The sequence below is a fragment of the Numenius arquata genome, chromosome 6 (genome assembly GCF_964106895.1).
Source record: "Numenius arquata chromosome 6, bNumArq3.hap1.1, whole genome shotgun sequence".
Classification (NCBI taxonomy): domain Eukaryota; kingdom Metazoa; phylum Chordata; class Aves; order Charadriiformes; family Scolopacidae; genus Numenius; species Numenius arquata.
Genome location: NC_133581.1, coordinates 32,914,879 through 32,936,102, shown reverse-complemented (window position 1 = coordinate 32,936,102; position 21,224 = coordinate 32,914,879). Strand labels below are relative to the sequence as shown.

At 40.7% G+C, this 21,224-nt stretch overlaps 2 protein-coding genes across 2 annotated transcripts in view; one reads left to right on the top strand and one right to left on the bottom strand.

The window, feature by feature from the left end:
- Positions 1-278: 278 nt before the first annotated feature.
- On the bottom strand, positions 279-6,753 carry TRMT5 (tRNA methyltransferase 5). Its single transcript, XM_074149636.1, has 5 exons — positions 6,671-6,753; positions 4,297-4,946; positions 3,758-3,882; positions 1,570-2,224; positions 279-592 (listed from the first exon to the last, which is right to left on the bottom strand). The coding sequence occupies exons 1-5, from the start codon at positions 6,673-6,675 to the stop codon at positions 528-530; spliced, it is 1,500 nt and encodes a 499-aa protein (XP_074005737.1). The 5' UTR covers positions 6,676-6,753; the 3' UTR covers positions 279-527.
- A 90-nt stretch (positions 6,754-6,843) lies between these two features.
- SLC38A6 (solute carrier family 38 member 6) overlaps positions 6,844-21,224 on the top strand; it is a 45,346-nt gene continuing 30,965 nt past the window's right edge. The window contains exons 1-5 of the mRNA XM_074149126.1: positions 6,844-7,001; positions 7,822-7,943; positions 8,719-8,792; positions 12,952-13,004; positions 16,060-16,099. Of these exons, the coding sequence (XP_074005227.1) occupies positions 6,861-7,001; positions 7,822-7,943; positions 8,719-8,792; positions 12,952-13,004; positions 16,060-16,099 (430 nt within the window). The 5' untranslated portion in view covers positions 6,844-6,860. The remainder of the gene's footprint in view (positions 7,002-7,821; positions 7,944-8,718; positions 8,793-12,951; positions 13,005-16,059; positions 16,100-21,224) is intronic.

Sequence of the window (21,224 nt, the reverse complement as noted above, 5' to 3'; positions counted from 1 at the left end):
GGTTAAGGTTTAGAAAGGTTATCTTGCTTACAGAAGAGCTGTTTGTGCATTTGCTAACAAGTAATCCAATATTCTTAAACGCCAAAACCATTTGTCAAAGAGAATCCAACACAAGGGTTCTGCGAGTCATCCTGCTAGACCTGACAGAACATAAAAATCTGCTTTTGCCACAAACCGCACATTATGGAAATGACACAGCAGAAAACTATCCCAGTCTGTGCCACTGAACTCTCACGGGGCGTGAAACAATAGAGAGCAGAAAAGTACCAAAACGCATTTATTACAAAAAAAGTGAAGTTTTATTTTTTATAGTAACAACAATTTCAATCTGCTCATTGATCTCACAATTAAAAGAAAAAAAAAAGGTAAATGCAGGAAGCAAGGCTCACAAAGGAAAGCTGCGACACGCGCTACACATCTCGGCACCTGAGACGGGTGACACAGGTCTGCTTCAAATAACTCAAGGGGTAAACCAGAGGTAACCTAAGGAAACCCTACGCAAAATACTAAGGTAGTTACCGCAGTCTTCAACTCGGTAACTTTTCTTCAGAAAAATCTTTGCTGGTACACAGACGTTTAGAGGCTGGTTTTGCTGGAAGAAGGTTAGAAAAAGTAAGTTATTTAATGTACAGTAAACAGAACTAAACCACAAGCCATGTAACACTTAAGGGATTTAACAGGAAGAGGTGAGAGTTAAAATCAGGATTAACAGTTGTGAATGAAAACTGTTACAGCAATAATGGGGGATCTTTACTAAATGCCAGAAAGGACTTAAAAAAACCCTGTATTGAGCTACATTTTGACCTACAACTCAGTGCTACCCAACAACAGCCTAAAAATAAGTTTCATGGCATTAAAGCTTTATCAAAACCTCTGTTCCTCCAGTTCATGGAGACGGAAAGGCTCCTCCCTTTCCCCCCTTGTCACGTACTGCAAAGCCCAAGATCACTGAAACCAACTACCTTCTACCAGTACTTCAAGAAAAGACCAATTATGAAAAGAAAAATAAAAATCAAATTCAACATTAAAGATCTCTAAGGATATCCATTTCTCAATTAAATTGCACAGAACCCAGATTCTGCTGATGTAGTGACTCCAGACCTAAAGTGAGCCTGGGCAAGCATAAGGGAGAAAGTCAAAACTGGGAGTGGTCACTTGGGAGTTCACCGCCATTCTACCCTGGGTGAAAATGAAGCTCCAGTTCTCAAGTATTTAGCTAACGGATACGTGTGCTTGATGTTAGATACCCCATCCTCCCCCAGTAGGAATCTAACACATAATGGCCTGGTTTATGGCCTATGGGATGATCCTATCCAGTCCACCATTTTTTCTGTGGAGGCTCACGCTGGGATCAGAGGAGCGGAACCGCTGTTACTGAGAGCGCACGAAGCCCTGCAGCTGCTGCACATGCGCGCTCAGTCCTGCCGGCCACCTCCTTGCTCACAACCAAATACAGAATCGCTGTCACACTGCTAAAGTGGCCCACAGGGCTGACAAGGTGGGACCAGCATGAGACAGCAAAAGGTTTTGCCTGAAATCCGAGTGCCACACGGGAGACTTATTCCTTACCTTCATCAGGGCAGGGCCTCTTGTACAGCACGTCTGCCGGAATCTGGAAACTGATGCACAGCATCTCCTTGTTTGGTGCAACATTTCTAACCAGGTAAGTAGAACAGCGTCCATCCAAGGAGGTTCCCAGTGAAGCTTCAGCTCGTTCTTGAATATCTTTGGCGGGGTTGTCATGTTTGGAGAAACCGTAGCAGTGCACTGTGGGAAGGCCAGCAGTGCTGCACGGCTCTCCGACCAAGAGGTGCCTGAAAACATCTAGAAATTCAATAGCCAAACCTGGCAAATTCATGACTACATGAAAAGAGGTTTTCTGTTCTTCTTTCAGAAGTGGGAGCTCTTTACTTAGTTCTTCTCTTACTGGCCCCAGGAGGAAGTCCCTGCCATCCATGTTGAATGCTTTTATTTTGTTGTCTACTTTGTTTAGTTTGCAGTTGTGCAGGAGCCAACTGTAGGATTCAGGATTGAGATCGTTTGCAAATACATGGCACTGTTTCTTTGCTGCTGGAATAGCAAAAGGTCCAATCCCAGCAAAGACATCGAAAAGGACATCACCGGGCTTTAAAAGCTCAATGATACGGCCGTGCTCTGTGGAAAGACGTGGGTTCCAGTAGACCTTGGAAAAGTCCAATTCATATGCAATATTATTTTCTTTGACCTGAAAGTCCAAAACATTTGCTTAAGCCTCTGTGTTCAAATTCCAGGCAAGTTTAAACATTATCAGTAATTAAGACTGCTAAAAAACGAGGTCCTTTATCAAAAAGTAATGCATACATTGGCATTTGTCCCATTAGTAGTACACATGAATCTCGTATAAACAGATCTACTCATCAGAAATAGCCATAAGGAATGTTCTAATTGTCAGTCCAGATGGCTGGCTTATGCATGTCTCAATCATCAGGTGGAAATAAAGCAGCAACTTAAAATGACCATAAAAAAAAAAAAAAAAAAAAAAGTATGAAAAAGTATGTGGCTTTTCCAGAGCTTTGTGGCTAGCTGACAACTCCTTTATTGAAAGCAGACCTTGGGAAGATGCCTCAAGCCCTCCTTAGCAGAGTCCACATAGTAAATAAGCGTTTGAGAATGATACGGCACAAGAATGGCAACAGTCAGACAAATTCAAAGCCACTGGGAGCCAATTCTGCAGTTTGAAAAAATACTGTGCTTTATCTCTCAAGGTGACAGAGTCTGGAAACTGATCCAAACCCAAACTTTGGGATGACCGCTATCTTAAGAACAGACCTAAAAAGAAACAGTATTCATTCAGGTGAGAGTGGGATGCAAGATAATACTGACTTTGCACCACCACAGTTGAATTGTGTGACTCTGAAGTAAAGGAGCTTCAGATCCCAATCACTGCATCATTTGTTTTGCCAGCAAGAAACATCCTGAAATGTATCTGCACTCCTCGGTGTGCAGCTCAGTGGTATGCATGCTTAATGAGCTAACACCATCTGCGTAATACTTGATTACTGCTTCTGCCTTGACGATTCAAATGCCTTCTCTGTGCACGTACAGGATGTTCTACCAAGCTACTCAACTTTTTTGATAATTTAACATTTTCTCTTCTAAAAGCATAAAACTGCTAACAGTTAGGAAAAATACTTCTTGGTCAAACTAGTGGCCAAGTTTCCAGCTAAAGACAAGAAACGCTACGTGAAGAATAGCTGGCAGTTACATAGTGCTTTATACCTGAAAAATGTCAAAACAGGAGAGATGAGGTTTGTCTTGCTGCTGACAGAAAGGAAAAAGGCACAGGCAAAATCTTGTCTAAGTTGCAAAGCCAGTGAGATTTAAAAACAGTCTTATGTTCAATACCAGCCACTCGACAAGGGTTGGTGAAATTAAAAAACAACACTTTCTTAAATCTAAGATTCTTAGATCCACTAAGTAGTTTGGCTTCAGAGTGAGAAACACCCCTCGCTACAAGTTTGTAATTAGTATCTCTGTAAGAAAAGTTTACTTCAGCTGCTTTTACCTATCATTAAAATCTAGGCTGTAAACTTGAAAGAATATGTTATCTTCATGATCCTGATGGTTGTGAGTTTGGTCTTGGCAGACCAGGACAAATGAACGTAGAACATGCAAAGGAATGGTCTTAATAGCATCTCTTCATTACATCTTTCCAGTAGATGCCTTTGGGTTTTAACATATTAAATTAAAAATAACAAGGGAAAAAAAAAAACTGTACCTTGGTTACCAGGTTGCTCTCTCCAGCAAGCACTTCCATTTGAAAATTTCTGTACGTGCTGTCAATAATACTGGTTTTATTCACTACACAAGTGATTCCCGGATTCTTGTCAATTATAACCTGCCCTGAAAGAGAGGGCAAAAGATATTCTGGTTAAGGGACTACAACTTCTTAATGTTCTACAAGAGATACAAACACTGCTGTTCACAGTTAAATTAACAAAAGTAAGCATGTACTAGAACAACCTTCCTCTAACAATTCAGGATTGCCAATGTGACATCCTTCTAAGGTACATACTTCACCCTGACCCAACGCTCAGTGAAGTGAGACCACAATTATTGTAAAAGGAGAGAACTGTCCCTTCTGTGCACAGCTACAGCATCAGCACAGGGCTATTTAAAGTCAAAATATAAACCAAAGTGCTCAAAAGTTTTCTTTGCACAAGTAATAATTTACCAGTAGAATAACTGTTAAAAGTATCTTTTTAACAATATACAAAATATATTAATTGCTTTTTTAAGAAGAGTTGTTTTACCTACCAATCAAATATCTGTATGGTAGCTGATGATCTCGAAGATTAAGATGAGCTATGTGACCAACACGGCTAAATCCAGAGGTGACTTCTTGACCTTCGGGAAGGACTGCTCGTAGGATCTCCTCCGACTTGAAATTCTCATAAGTCAGCTCCAAGTTATACTTGGACACCTCAGGACGAACATTAAGCTGTTTTAATACCTCTTGCTCCGATTCTCCCAATGAGAATTCTGGTATTTTATGAGGATCCAGGATAACAAGTCTACTGTCCTCATCTTCTGGATCCTCAACCACGCGCTTTAGACCAGGACGCTGTAGGACTGTATGTTTTAGGGACTTTAGCAATGTATTTACAATTTCTTTCTTGACTTTAAGAACTGGAACAACAACTGTCCTTTTAAAAGCTTCCCTGTTGAGTAGTGTCATCCCACGCACTTCAGGATGCGGTGAATACAGTTCTAGATTAGCTTTATCCTCCACAGTTTCAGGCATTGTAAAAAAACTATTTTTTTTAACTACTACACAGCACCCAGGTATTCTGCCAGAATATTGAGTCAATAACATCCAAACTGCTGGAAATGATGTATTTGATGCAGCTGTCCTAAAATGATTATTTTTCAGTAGTCTGGCAGAGTATCCAAATCTCCATAAAGTCCTAGAAGAGAAATTATTCATTTTATAGACATTATGTAATCATTCCATTAAAAAGGCTGCAAATCACATGGATTTGCTGTTCTCGTAAACTAGAATTTCCATCTGTACCAAACAATCCACAACAGTTTAGTAAAGCTCTTTATTATGATTTATAAATTACGAATTTCTGTTCTTTTACAAATGTATTTTTAGATTTAAACATTAACTAATTTTAAGCACTGAAATAATCTCCCCCTTGCCAAAATACAATGACCTCTCTTTGTTCTAATAAATGTGATATTGATCCCAGTAAGCCAAATGGAAAAATTTCTGGTTTGATCCTACTGTTGGATCCCTTCTGTCTCTGATAAAATTCATTACCAAGCAGTGGTTGCTAGAAAACAGTTATTAGCAGCAGTGGTCATAATCACTCTTCAGCTATTTCTGCCTCCTATACCCCCAGTGGTAAGGAATTACACACTCCGTAGTGTCTTTGCTCCATGAGCTGCATGCCAGAAAGACAATGAATGAAATGCAGAATTCCCCTAAAGGTACAAGGAAACATTAGTAATGTCTGTTCAAGTGACAGAACCCCTGTCCACAGTTCATTCACAGGATGGAGACTTGAAAAGTAGCGTTATGCTTCTCTAAATGGTTTCCTCCACTACAGCCAGTCCAAAGGGGTCCAAATTTTCTGACTCTGCATTGGCTGCTCGAAGGCAGAAACCAATGATTTAGATAATGTATTAGGCTGACATTTCTCCTGACTTCTTGGAAAATTTAAGATTGGGCGTTGATAGGAGAGATGCAAACTAGCTCTGAAAGGAAACCGGTTCTCTTGCCCACCTCAGACATCTACACCCCAACTAGAGATCACTGCCCCCCTTTCAGGGTAACAAGCCATGCTGTCTCTTCTTCCCAAAAGGAGCTGTGCTCGACCCTTAGCAGAGCTGGTCCTGCTCCCATCCTCCCTCCCCGACAGACCACAGCTCCTCGCTGTGGCTCCTGACATCTCCAAGCCAGCTCACTTCCCTATGCTAAGGTTTTGGCAAAGCACACCTCCTTTCCCTGTTGACTCAAAAATAAACATTACATTCTTCACATCTGCCACAGAGGAGAAAGACTTCATCCAGAGGCCAGAGCACCCCAGTGTTTTTCTTCAGCATTCCCCTTCTCCCTAGCTGGAAACTGCTGGCCTAGTTTGCCCACGCTTCTCGGTATGAGTTAAGCCTGCAAGATAAAAGCCCCCGCGCTGGGTCTGGTTGGAGGTCACCCATCGCCGCAGGACCAACATCTTCCCAACGTTCTCTCTGGAAAGACCCGCCTTTCCCCCGTATCCGAGGTCCCGGCGAGATCCCGGTCTGCCCCATTCTTCCCTCAGAGTAACCTGAGGTGAAGCGGGGGCGGGGGGTGCTGCTGGAGGGCTGCTACCCGCTCTGCCCGGCCCCAGCTCCACACCGGGCACCACGCACAGAGACCCCTGGGCGGGTCGCAGAGGCGCCGGCCAGGCCTCACCCAGGGAAGAGAGACTTGTGAGGGCGAGGGCCTCTCCCCTCCCCGAGGGGAGCGCTTGCTGGCAGCCGCCGCCTCAGGCCCACCACCGCCTGGGCCTCCCGCCGCCGGCCAGGGGGCTGCAGGCCCGGCCGGGGGCGGTGGGGCCGGTCAGGCCGCGGGGACCCGCAGGCCGCCGCCATGGCCGCGCCGTCGCCATAGCTACCGCTCCCCCAGCCCCCCCTTCGCCCTCACCTCATGCCGAGCCCCGCCACGCGCGCCGGCGCCCTGGAACGTCATCGCTGCCGTCACACCGCGCGCGCCGCGCCGCTCCCTGTGGCCGCTCGGAGGGGGAGGGCGGGGCTGGAGCGGCGGCCCCGCCCTCCCCGCGGTGGCTCCGCCCCCCTGGTCCCCTCAGAGGCGAGGCGGCGGGGCGCAGGGTGTCATGGTGCCGCCACCGCGGGGGGCTGGGCGGCTCCTGGCCGAGCGGGGCTGGTACCTGTCGGCCCGCGAACAGCAAGAGGAGGAGGAGGAGGAGGAGGAGGACGGGGAGTCCGCCCCGCTACTGCCGCCGCCGCCGGGCAGTGTGAGGGGGCGGCTCGGCGGTGGGGAGGGGAGGCTCTGAGGGGAGCGCCCTGAGGGGGAGCTGCGGCCCCACGGCTGCCCGGTCCGCTCCGTCGCGGGGAGACGGGCGCCGGCCCGGTTTTACTTCGCTTGCCTTCCCCGGGCGCTGTGTAGTTTGTCAGGGCGGTCCCCCTCCCCGCGGCTTGGCGGCTCCCCCGGGCCGGGAGCCTGCGGGGACGGCCGCCCCCGGCCGTGCTTGGTGTTGAGAAGTTCGTGGAGCGCGGCCCGGACGGGGGAAGGAAGGGAGGGAGAGAGGAGGGGACCTCGAGCTCAAAGGTCGGGCGGATCGATGCGGTTTGGTGGAGGCGGAGGGTGCACGGGCCCGTGCAGGAGGGCTCCTGGCGGGGGCACACCTGGTGAGGGCAGCGGGCACAGGAGCAGGGCACAGTGCCGGGGCCTGCGGAGCTGAACGTCTGGTCCCGGTGATTCTTCTGCCCCTTGTGATGCTTGGGTTGCAGAGCTCTCGGGAGTGCTGCCGTCTGCTCTGCCCCTCGCTGCTGCCGCGAGCAGGCAGGCATAGCCAGCTTTTAGGCATAAATCTCGCGGCTCTCCTTTTGCGATCTAGTATCGCCCTACTCGGAGGCTGTAGGCATCTAGACATCCTTATGGGGCAGTATCGTGTTATTTTATGTGCACGGGGGTTTGCGTGGTCTTAGACTGAGATTTTTCTGATTTAGACCAAGGAAGGAGAAGTTGATTGCCTCTCCCTCCCTTAAATTTCCTTTTATGAAAGACCAAAACACCTCTCCTACTAACTGTCCTTTGTTGTGCCTTTTTCACAGAATCCTCCAAGTCATGGTTCTTCCTTTGGTTTCTCAGTATTTAATTTAATGAATGCAGTCATGGGAAGTGGGATACTTGGCTTATCCTATGCTATGGCCAACACGGGGATCATGGGGTTTAGGTAAGTTCTTGGTTTTTATGTACACTTATTTTTAAACTCGGCTTGCAGTTTTAAATGGAAAGAAGCTTGATTACTAAGACTTCTGTGCAAAACCTGAGGAAGAAGCAAATAGCTTCTTCCAGCATTGTTGAATAAGATCTTCCCTCTCTGGTTTAGTCATTCAAATCTGGCCTAACAGAAGTACTGCCCAGGCATTGCATTAAATTGCCACATGGTGGCAATTTCTTGACCAATTTCTTGGCCGTTACTCCTAATAGATTAATAGTTAGGTTTCAAAGCTGCTATCTCCTTGAGTTCTACAAATGAGCTTCTGGAGTAGGATGACTACATATCTGAAAAATGTGCATCAGCTTGTGGTTTTTCTTGCATTTCCGCTCGCTGTACGTACTAACCTATGGATAACAGGGCCAAAGTTACCAGAATTGTCACATTTACAGTTTTCTAAGCATTAGATTTACTTCATTAGAAGATACATGCTTGTCTGTGCATATGTATACACACACTCCTATGTTTATGTTCTCTTTGTAATTCCTCAGACCTTCGCCCTGTATAGTACGTGATATGCTTTTTGGTGAACAGCGTAAAAAGCAGTGGAACTTAGCAGCTATCGGGAAGGTCAGAGGACAGATGAACTATAGTCAGCGGATGTAAGCCATAAGATGAGGAAATCTTGTCTTGTGGTAGCTTACTTCTTGCAAAAGTAGCATTCTTAAAGATAGAAAGTGTATTGTGCTGTGAAAGTGCTTTAATTGCGAACGTTTTGGATTTTTTTTAGTATCTTGCTGCTGATTGTCGCCACCCTTGCTTCTTACTCTGTATTTCTTCTGCTCAGTATGTGCACCCAGACTGGTAAGTGGAAAGGATTTATTTCTGAAATACTTCCTCACCTATATCACAGAGACATGACCCAGTATAATTATTATAATTAACAGCCTGTTAACAGGTAGCTGTGTCTGATTCACTGATGTTGAAATATTTAACGTTTTTAACAATTACTGTTTACCATTTAAAAATATGATTTTGAAACTTCCTATGGAAAGTCAATGCTAAACTGACTGGTTTCTACATTTTCAGTTTTAATTTTTTCGAAGTGCCTCTCTCATCTTTCCAAAAAGATAGATCCTGTATTTCTGTAGCAAAATTATTTTGTTGCTGGCTGAACCACACTACTTCAGTGTATACTGTTGCTTCCAGAAAAGGCTTAAGAGCAATAAAATAGCAGACTTTCATTCTTATACTTGTAATACATATTTTGTTTATGGTTTGAAATGGATGCCTTTCAGGTTTTGTAATCATACTGAATTATCATAGTTCTCGTGGCACTTTATAGATGCAGGTTTTTACAGCATTTTTGGTACTGAATGAGAAGTCACATTGCAGTCCTTAGAAGTTACACTGCTTTGAGAATGTTCAAACAGTGGATTCTAATATCTGCAATCTAACCTGCTAATGTTTTAGTCCTTGCATCTTTTAATTGTTACTGAAACAACTGACTAGTTCCTTGAGTTCTTGTACACAAAGATCACGCTATAGCAGGAGGTCTCCATCTCTTTCAGTCACCTGGTTATTGTTCCCTTCTCATCTGTTTTCTTCTCTTTTCAAAGGTGGTGGGAGAAAGCTTCCGTTTCTTTCCTTATTGGCTTTGTTTTCTATAGCTAGCTTTGGTCTCTCAGATGATTGCTTCCTGATTTTTTTCTTAGATGTGCTGCTCCTGTCTTCACCTATTGAGTGATCTTCTTCATACATTCTTAAAAAATATTCTTCAGAGGTAGGGTTACTTTTATGGTTGATATTGTTGGCTGCTTGATGATTTGGGACTTTGATAATTTTTTTCTCCTCTTGGAGCTCTGCTTACTAGAAAGGAATTGGAACCTTAAATAAGTAGCTGGAAAGATACATCAAAAAGGGGAAACAAGGTAATTTCTTATGATTTTAGTTTACCTCTTATTTGAGGCTGAAAAGTTTTGTGTTAAATAGGCACTAAGTGGTATTATGTTGTTGTTTGGTAAAATAATAATTAAAGAGATCCTTGCAAAAGAACTACTGCTGAGAGAGGAAAAACTAAGGGTTTAAGCTTTTTGAAGTAAGAAAAGTCTCAATGTTATGAACTTGGAGACCTGGTATATAAGAATGGTTGAACTTGTCAGTTATTGTCCAAAGGCAACATGCCACCTCAAAAAAGCGTTTTTTAAATACACAACTGAAAGCAAGGAATACCTCTGAAATGACAGGATGAAGTATTTCTCATCTGAAACTTGCACTTTAGGTGATAACTAATTATTAAATGTAATGTTGACAGCACCAGAACTACTATCTAAATAAATTTGCTGGATTTACAGCCTTCTGTGTTCTGATTTTTTTTTTTAAATGAGATTTCTCTCGGATTATATTTACTGTAATTCCTCTAAACTATTGAAGTAATTAAATGTTAGATAGCATTCCAAGTTTTCCCTTGGAACGTTGTCTTTAAAAAGTGAGAAATATAACTGGGTATGCATTGATGAAGTAAAATCTGTGTACGTGTTTGCTTCCAAAGTAGACAATTGAACATTTTTTTTATAAAATTTACATGCCTTTGTGAACAATGTTATAGTATTAAGCTTAATCCATGGCAAGCAATTGGAAAGAAATTTCAGTACTTTTACATTAAAAAATGAGTTAGAAAAATTCAACGGGTGGAGAAGAAAAAACCTTTGAAAGTGTTTGTAAACTGTTCTTTTATGATTTGAATACCTGAAAGTAGTCCTAGGAAAGAGCTGACCTATAAAATACCTTCTGAAAAGGGAGATGTAATTTTAATTCCATTAGAAGACCAGGATTTATTAAGCACAAGCATTTTAGTTATAGTTTAAAAAAGTGTCTCAGTTTGGTCTGGACTTTGACAAAATCAAACTATTTGTGTAGACCACAAGGCTTAGCAAAAATAATATTCCCAAATGTCAAGTGTTAGAATTGGATTAGCTTAGTGTTTTCCCCCGGTATTAATTCAGCACGACCTACGTTGTTTTGGGGTTTGGGCTGACAATGGCTAAGCTTATTCTGTAAAGCAGAGGAATTGGGAATTTAAGCGGGATGTACTTTGAAGTTTCGTGGCTTTTTTTCCTTTTCATTTTATTAGTTAGTCAGGGGTATTGCTCATACTTTACTTGCCAATTTCACTTTGTATTTAAGTGGATAATACCCATTTATGTTAATAACATAATAGAAATCAAGCCAATCAGGCAAAACGTTTATATCAGTTGTGCTTAATATGTTGTTCCATATATTCTTGAATTATGAAAGTAATGTGATTAAGTATTAGGGCTTCCCAGTGTTCACAGGATTAAATTGATACAGAAACAGAGTTACTATAGAAAATATTCTAAGGTTTCATAGTGCTGTTTTGGAAGTGTGTGGAAGATTTTGTTCTCTTTTTTGGTAACTTCTCATACATGTGTGCTGTGTTCCCATGTGGTAAAAGCAATTCTCTCCTAAATTTGTTTAACGTTTTACTGATTTTTCTTTTTTTATGCCATTGGAGATGGCCTTCTAAAATGCTACATTTTTTTTTTTTTGTGATCAACAACTTTATAAATATAAATCTAAGAAAAATACAGGGTAAAATCTAGTAAGACATACTTCTTGTTTAATTGTATCTGTATATAACTAGCATCAGTGTAATGGCTGATGCTAAGAGATTAGTCCAGGTTTATGCTGAGAACTGACTATGGCTCATTCAATTTTGTCTTTCTGTTTATTTTGTCATAGCATGTTGGTGTCAGTAGAGCAGAATGTGAAACATTGCCCTTGAGAAAATCATATGAGAAAATTAATGAAGTTTTTTGGGGGAGGGGAGTTGGGTTTTTATTGTTGGGTGGGTTGTTTGTTTGTTTTGCCTCTGGATCATTGATCTGATTATGTGCAGAACTTCAGTGAAATAAAAATGCCTAAGCTTGGGCAGTTGGCAGTCTGAGGCTCCAGTCCCATCATCTGATCTTTGTGAACCACCCGTGTCTCCTATGTCTTGTTTTATTTACTTCAGTGGGACTTCACTCAGGTGTGCAGATCTCCCCCCAGCATCTAAATTAAAATGTGACAGGAGTAGAAGCAGTAGTGTACCAAGTAGAACCAAGGAAGAGAAACCAAGTGTTTTGACAATAAAATTACGTGGGTTTGAGATTAATTTTACCCTTTGAGGTATTTACAACTGTGGACCGTTTTATTATATACCAAGAAAGTGAGTGGTATGTCTCAGAAAACTTTCATCTTTTTGATATCGCTTGAGTTTCTAATAACAAAATACAGAGCAACGATGAAAGAGTTTAATACGACTTCCTTCTTTCTGAGAAGGGATTGGTTTGAGTTACCGGCAGTATTAGAAGTGAGCTTCAGCTAAAACTCAACAAAAGCATACAGGAAACCACAGGCTATTTTAATGTCATTATGTAAGACAGGTGCAGGTAAGGGCAGGATTTTTGTTTTGTTTTGGTTTTAGCAATAGATTTCAGCCAAGGAAGGTGTTTACCTTCAGCTCTCTTGAAAATAAATAGTGCCGAGTTTTTTAAAGCTGGCAAGATGGTGATTGATGTTTATATTCGTAGAAAGATGAAAATGAATCCTCTGTTGCCATCTTCATTTGAAAAAGAAGTGTACCCTTTTAACAAATAAAATTTGGGAATATCTTGTATCTAATTGTTGAGGCTAATTTCAGAATTCTTCATTTATAGTATTACTTGCAAAAGTCTTTGGGATAAAGCAACTTGCCATTAATGTATTTTTTAAATACTACTTTTTTAATATTAAATTGAGTTTCTGGAGAGTCTCTGAATGGTGGAGCATAGCTGTATTTTGTAACAGGAGTACAGGTATACATGAAAGCTATTTTGTAAATAAAAATACTATAAATTACTCTTTTAATTCTGTCCTGAATTACATTCATTTTAAAAGGAAAAAAAAAAAAGGCAAAGGTAAAGCTTTTAAGTGATTTTTCTAGTTAGAAATATTTAGCATTTTTTTTCCTTACTAACAGCTGTCACTTCTTATGAAGACCTTGGCCTGTTTGCATTTGGATCAACTGGAAAGGTGAGTATTTATTTTTACCTGTATATTTTAGTTCTTGCTCTCATGCTTCTGATGTACAACTGCTCTTTCCATAGTAAAGAGATATAAATGAAATAAGTAGTAAAATTCCTGTGTCCTAGTATACCGAAAAATCTGTTACGTCCTGAAGCATTTTGCTACGTTTCAGTTATTTTGTCTGATCTGTGGAAGCCCAAACTTAATTAACTGTAAAATAGATGTTCCTTAAATACAAGATTTTGTACTGCTTTCCTGTCAGTATGTCAATTTTTTAGTTGGATATACAAAAACATGCTCACTGGCATTGTTGTCGAGTTGGCTCAACAATCCATTTGAGGTTTGTTAGAGTCCCATCGTACCTCTGCTGTAAACTGTTGAGATACAGGTGAGTGATTTACCCTTGGCGTTCTAGCATTTGTTAGAGATCCAAGAGAAGCGTTTGCCTTTCGTGTAGTTTCCACAGTGGGAACAATTAATGCATGTTATATTTTTTTCTTCTGTTTAATAAACACTTCAGATGAATGTTTCTTACTTGTTGTTTATCTCAGGATTAAAAAAAAAAAAAAAAAAACACAAAACAAAAAAACCCAAAAAACCACCAAAACCAAACCAAAAAAAAAACCAACAAAGAAACCCAGCAAAACCTAAAAAACGCAACAAAAAACCACCAGCAAACTAACCAGTTTTGGTATAAAAGTAATCAATGCCATGCCTTTTTAGTAGTGTGTACTGTGTCTGGTTTTCCTAGTAGGCAATGTTGTCCAGTAATACTGGGTGCACAGGAAATACTACTTGTGAATACTGCACATCTATGCTCTGTGCTTGTTACATGATACCAAAAGCAGATTCTACCACACAGAAGTGCAATTTTAATGGTTTACTGAAACAATGTAATTTTCTTTTTTAAAATGAGTTCTGCTTAACAGGCTAGAGTCTGACTTCTTCTGTTTTAATGTAACTGGAAATTAAATTTAAGCTATTAGGTGATTGTAAGACTTGCATTAACATTAACAAGCAGATATGAGTGTAGTCTGTGAGGATCAATGTTTACCGATAAATGTTAGGATGTGATCAACCTCAAGAGATAATAAACCTTGATATTAGCAAGATATGAAATAAAATTATTTTTATAGGAACTGTGCTGTACACAATAACCACAAGCCATTAGAAGCAGAAGTCATAGAAATGTAGAGCTTAAGGAGATACTAAAACGTGACTATAGTCTACCTTTGCAGGGCTAAACATACCTAAACTACTCTTGGCAGATGTTTGTCTAATCTGTTATTTAAAAACTTAAGTGAAGGAGATTTCACAGCTTCACTGTGTAGTCAACATCAGTACCTTTTTTATTCTCCCTGATATACTTTTTCATAATTCTCGGTTTAAATAACTTGTGCTAAAAATCTGGTCTTTTATTTTCAGTGTGCATGGAGAGTGCTGGAATATTTCTGGGTTAGGAAGCTGTTGTTTTGATAAAATAATTAACCAAAGTTCATCAAGCTTTCCTTATGAACTGATATTTCCTGGAACACTTATCTTTCTCTCTTGAAGTATCTTTGATATTTGTACACTTTTCTGAAAACTGGCCTGCAAAATGGAACACAGTAAGCTGGCTGAGAACTTGACAGTGACAAGAAATGTAATTATTACCTGTATTTTAGATAGAACGTGGCTGGTACTACGTCCCAAAAATAGATCTGCTGTTTCTGGGGGTGCTTAATGCTCCTAATTGTGTGATCTCAGACTATTTCATCTATTTGTAATCTAATAGCTCTGTTGTGTATTTAAAGTCTACTTCCCACACGCATCGCTTTTAACTGATCTTGTTGATTTTTAGACTTTTCTAGTTTACCACAACCATTCTGAATTCTAATCCTTTCCTTGAACTCTCCTCACTTTAGTTGGGCACAGATGGCTTTTTTTTTTTTCTTTTCCTTTCTTTAAAGCAGTACTTTTCCCTCACCCAAGTAATTTGCTAATGATACAGACAGACCACTGTAGGACCTTGCTTGAACTGGCATCTTAGATTGACAGTAAACTACCGGTTACCTGCTCTTAAAGTAGAGCAGTTATTCAACCTTATGGTGATTTCCTGTCAAAAATATTTCTCTGAGATATATGAGACTGGATATTTTCTGCTGTTGGAGGGTTGCTGATTCTCCCTTTCCAAAGGCACGAAGTGTTTGTTTCCATCTATGGCAAATTCCAAGATACTGTACTACTTTTTTTTTTTTTTCTTCCCCTTCCTTTTCCTGGTGACTTTTGAACTGACTTTGAATTAGTTTAAAATCTGATGTGATTTTTTTAGCTGAGCAACTGAAAAAAATGACAACTCTGCTTTCAGGTTTTAGTCAAGAGTACAGATTCGGTTTTGTTCTCATAACTGTGGCTTAATTTCTTCCAAGTTGACTTAATGGTAGCACTCACGTAGGAAGGTCCTGCTACATCAAGAAGAGCAGCGGGTAAAAACTAAAACTGTACCAGACGATTGTACTATTTTAGAACTGAACTGAAAAGAAAACACTGGGAGAACTTCAGACGCTTTTAGGGTTTTTTCAGTTGGAAGTTAAGTCTTTGGATTCAGACAAATATTTTAATAGCCTGTGTTTATTTTTACTTCCGCATCAGTCCAGTATGAATAATCACAAATGCTAAAGATAAGTCTATCTAGTGTAGTTTAAAAGGATAATGACATTCATGGCAGTTAAAAATACTCAGGTTTTTGGAGTGAGGTAGTAGTTTGTACAAATCTCTGCTGTCTGATTGTTTTCATTTGACCTGGTGTCAATTAGGATGCAGAACAGGCTTCACACTGTAACTTCTCTTGTTTTGTCATCTCAGAATGGAAATGCAGTATTTTCAGGGGGATTTTTTGCTTTTATATTCATTTTAGATTGCATTGGTTTCCATGCGTTAAACTCTTCAGTAAAGAGAAGATGCCCTAGTCATCGCTTCTACATCTGGTCTGTTTAAGATAATACATATGTGTTTTATTACTGCTATAGACATATGATTTTAGTTATCCTTACCTTTCTAAAGAAATAAATTTTTTTTATAGGTCCTTGTTGCAACTACAATAATTATCCAGAATATTGGAGGTAAGAAACTTCATATGCTCAATATTAACTGAGTATAACCTCTACAGTCTACATAGCTCCACAAACACCAAAGGCAATAAGTAAATGAAAGTATCCTTAAGACACAGCTTAAAAGGACAGAAAACTTAAAGAAAAGGCTTATGCAATCATGCAAAGCGGAAGTGTTATAGTTGTTGGGTAGATGGGGGGAGTTACAGGGGCTGGATGCCTGGTACTGCGTCACAGGATGTGGAGCACATCTGTTAGAGCTGGCACTGCTAATTGGAAGGGGCTGAGGAAGTATAATCTCCTCTCCACTGTTCTCTATATTTCCATCTGGTAGCTACATTTTATCATATCATTCATGTGTTTTGGTTTTTGCTGTTGGAACTTGCTTATGCATTTTCGTGATTTGCGTAACAATGGAATGTTTACTTAGCCATGGAGTTTCATATGTTCTTTATTAGTGGTAGCTTTTTTCTCTTGTTAGTTCAATACCTTGGTTTTTGAGAGTGGTTGTTTAGTTTGCTCATTTTCATTGTGTGAGCTGATAATCTATGTTGTCATATGCTGGGTTGTCCAGTTACATTATTTGTATTTTGTCTTCCTTGGTGCATGACATAATAAAATAACACTAGCTGTCTTTGTATTAAAAAAATCGCCTAAGCATTTAAACTCTTACTCAGGTATGTTCACGTACTTGAAAGTTACTAAGTAACAGTGCCCTTAGAAATTACTTGTCTGAACATAGGCAGCATTTAACAGAACAATTTTAAATTTTTTTTTGGCCATAAATGTTTTGGATACTTTGGAATCTTTTCTTGTACTAAAAGCTTCAATAATAAAAAGTGTGTAATTGAAATGCTATGAGAACTCAAGCACTAATTTTGGGCAGGAGTGTACACGTTAATTCCAAGATTAAGGATTATTTATTCATACAGGTTTTAGAGGATGTTCTGTATCAATGAACAAACTTTTTAATTTCCTTTCCCGTTTGAGTGGACCTTTAAATAAACAGTAGTGGAGAAGGAGGTATACACGGTACAGGTTCTGGAGACTCTGGGATCACGTGTAAGACTCTCGTCAGAGGAAATATGACTCATTTCTTCCTCATAGCAGTTCATAACATTCTCTGTCATTTCTGATAAAATTCATGTCAGTAACTCTAGAGCCCCAAACTATTGCATGCTGGATGTTATCAAACTACTTATTGCATCTTCTGCAGCAGCTTCTCTGCCAACAAGTTGGGCCTGGTTTACCAATCAGTGGTCTTCCATTTAACTAGCTAAAAAGTAGGTTTTTGCAAGTTGAAACTTTTCTTTCAAATATTTTTAGTGAACTCATTTTGATGGAAGCTTTCAAAACTCCGTTTTGTTTTTTCTGGTTCTAAGGGGAATATCTTTCATGTAAGAAAATGGTAGTAGTTCATGCATCCGGTATGTTCATTTGCAAAGATCGCTTAGCTTCAAATGCACTGAAAAGAGAAAGCTGACCTTCCTTCTCTGAGTCAGTCAGTGTTAGCGGCGTCCAAGCGTGAGGAAGTGTGATCTGTGGAAACGTGGGTTGCAAGTTGGACCTCCTTGGCACCTTCTCCCATACAGAAGATGTTTTGTGCTGTCATTGCAAGGAGCTGTTGCAGCTTCTGTTTAGTATTTAGATTCCTGTTTGGGAACAGAGCTCCCAGCTGCATTATTTTTCTCCTTAACGACTGCCTTTGGCAGAGTTCTGTGATGCTGCAGTCCAAGTCAGCAGAGCAGCACTGTGTGAGGAATTGTCTTTGAAGATGACTCTTGAAGAAATACATAGAAAGAAAGGAGTTTTTCTTGTCCTTCTGCAGATTCTAAATTGGAGCGGTGAAACTGGGGAGCATAGTTTGTCCTGCATGGGAGCCATGCCGGAATTAATTGTGAAACTTAGGTTCTGCCCTTGGTGCACTCTGGGAGTTCCCCTCTTTTTGTTTTTCTGCCCGTTTGAAGAAACCAGCAGCACCATGCCTGTCGGGCAGACTTCCAGACTGTCAACATCTTTAATTTCAAAGTAAGGCTAAAAATAAAATTGTTTTCTGTTACCTCCTCCACCATCAGACGTGGGTATGTTGCATCATCCAGTATCTTATTTCAAAAGTGATTAGAGAGCATGAGGTAATGAATGATGGTTTGATTAAAATAAGCAACTTTGCTGGGGTTATTGTCACTCTCAGCATCTAATACGGGCTTTTTTAAAGTTTGGTCTGATCACTTCTAAAAATAATTTAAGTGTGGAAGTGATTAGCATTCATTTGTGGTGGAGAGAGCTTTTTAGTAATCATTTTAATGTACTTATGCTTTCCAATTTGTCATCTGTGCTTTTTAAAAAGAAAGCTTAAAGTGCAGATTTGAATTTGACATCCTAATTGCATACACTTACGGATTTGTGTAGATAGGGGAGTTGATTTTTCTACTAGCAGGATACCTGAAGAAGAAAAAAAAAAATCTTTCTACAGTTACAGGAAAGCACTAGTTAGCCAAATTTGGAATTTAAAAGGTTAAAAAAAATTACTTCAAGTACATTGTTTGGAATTTTAACATGTATCTCTAACAGTAGTTCTCAAATTTCCTGTGGATTTTTAGTCGTCTCTTGGAACACTGTGTTATATTAATCCAAGTAACACAAGTCAAATACCAAAATTCATTTCAGTATCAAAGATTAACTAAGGATGCATCAGGATAATGCAGTAACTTTGCAATATCCAAATGTAAATTAAGGTCATCTTAAATACTGTGATTTAAAGACTTTACAGAACACGGACAAACTAAGCTTTGAGAATATTTGCTTAGCTTTCCTTATATCAGTATGTACTTGTTCTTGCAGTATAGGCATTTGGGTTGAATGGGATGGCCAGTGCGACTAATTTGTATGTTGTTCTATTTGTCAGTATTTTGGCCTAATCCAGCAGCCTATTAGTCTAAATAACTAGTGATTAGTTACATGTGAACTGCCGTGTTCTTGAAAGAGCTAGTTAGCGTGTCTGTGGGCTTGCAAAGTGGATACTAGAGAGGAAACTATCAAATCGCATGCTTCCAGGCTGTTATTTTGTTCACCCACTGCTCCTGAGCCTTTCCTTTCACCCCAGATCTAAGTGGAATGATCTTCCAAATGTCCGTTTCTTGCCTGCCAAGCTGTCCTAGCTTGAGCGGCACAGGATTAATTTCTCTTTCAGTAATTTCACTTTTTTGGTAAGGTCTCTTCTAATGCTTGGGAAAACTGTGCTTTTAGAAGACTCTAGTGTCTGAATTTGTGAAAATATTTACTTTATAGCCAGCTATGGTGTGTGGGTTTCAAGGTCTCAGTGTTTCTGAGCTCACCAGGTGTGGGGATGAGGAGGAGCAATACCTGGGCACTCCACCCAAGCTGGCCAATGGGATTATTTCATACCATGAACGTTGCATTCAATATAAATTAGAAAGTTTGCTGAGGAGTTCTCTCTCCCTTGATGGCTGCCATCCTAAGAACTTCTTGCCCCGGTGCTGGACCCCTGAGCCGTTCCCTTCCTCTCAAAGCTGTAGCGCTCACAGTGTCCCACATTTGGTGGGAATGCACAGCTTCCTGCTGATAGAATTGGCTAAGTATAATCCTTGTATATTTTATACTGGTATTGATACTGGTTCTTTAGTGTTATTAATGTTAATTATCTAGTCTTACTCTATTACATCTGTTTATATTTCAACTCTCGGGTTTCCTTGTTTTTTTTCCCTGATTCCCCTTCCTGGGTGCAGAGGGGTCATTGGGTGAGAGAATAGTTGTCTAAACAACAGTAAATTGTTGTGGGTTCCTCAAACCACAACACATGCAGAAGATGATCTTGGACGATTTCACGTCTTGTCACATGCCCTCTAAGATCAGCAAGGGCCCTTGGGGAAGTCATACGCCTGGAGGTGTAGAAGGGGCGAGGAAGGCTGCCATGGAAAATGCTCAGACGTACAGCTCGGTTGGCTCTTTCTGTAATCCTTCCCAGGAGCGCCTGGAGTTGGACGGAGTCCCCGCTATTGTTTTAATGGTGTGCTTCTAGGAAGTGATGGATGAGGCACAGTGGGCCAAAGCCGTGGCTCGGCGTCACGCAGCCCTTCCCCCTCTCCCACCAGGGAACTTCTGCGAGCTTCCTAGATCCTTTCTGAAGCGGGGAAGGAAGACAGGAATTTCTCCTCCTGGAATTGTTCTCTCTGCGGATGTGACTGAAAAGGAGGACAGTCCACAGCTGTGTCCAAGGGAAAATCGGTAGGAATCTTAAAGCATCTGTGATGAAGTTAGAGAAGGAATTATTTTAGCAAGGCTGGTGGAAAAATGGAGACAAACACAATAAAGTATTGCACAAGCGCAGCTATCAGTCTGTTGCCAATACTAACAAATCTTCAGCAGTGAGGTCTAGCAGGAAGTATGCGGACAGTTTTACAGCACACTCCTCTGGGCTGCGGGCTGGTATCAGCTGAAGGTCACTGCTGCAGGAGGTACCATAGGTAGCTGTGATACTCAGAAACATACATGGAAACTGCTGAGAACAGGAGTTTAATTATTTAAAATTTATTAGCAGTGGGATTAAGGGCAACAGTAGAACCTGCAGTACGGCCATGTAGCATAGGTGGTCTGCGGGAGGATTTTTTGCAACAGACACTATTTTTTTTCAATTTCTTTCGATAGGCTGAGATACACAGGGGAATTCTAGTGCTGCAGATCCGTATGAGTAACTAACGAGCCTGTCTTGGCATGTGCTGAAATGGTCATTGCAGTCACTCTTTGGAGATAAGCTTTCCAGTCAGCTGTCTTAATTTTACAAAGAGTCACTTGCTTTCTAGTGTAAATACAGTTTAATTAAGTGTAATTTCTGGTGTTTGTGGATTTTGTTTCACTGTTCTGCAATTAACATGTCCTCAGAGGTACACCTTTTTCTTCCTCATAAGAATAAGCAACGAGGGGAAAAAAAAGATTGTTCTGTATCCCTCGAGCGCTGTTTTATCCTCGGGTCTGCCTGAATGCTCTAGGCAGTAAATAGAAGTTATGGGATTAGTTCTGATGGGAGATTTAGTGCTTTCGCTGGATTTTACGGCCCGTTAATACAGTCAATGTGACAGACAATACACAGAAACCCTGCTATGAATGTAGTACGTGGTAA

Coding starts and splice junctions, on each gene's coding strand:
- TRMT5 (XM_074149636.1), bottom strand. Junction 3,883..4,296: donor ACCATACAGATATTTGATTG/GTAGGTAAAACA, acceptor CCTCTCTTTCAG/GGCAGGTTATAATTGACAAG. Junction 593..1,569: donor GAGGCCCTGCCCTGATGAAG/GTAAGGAATAAG, acceptor ACCTTCTTCCAG/CAAAACCAGCCTCTAAACGT.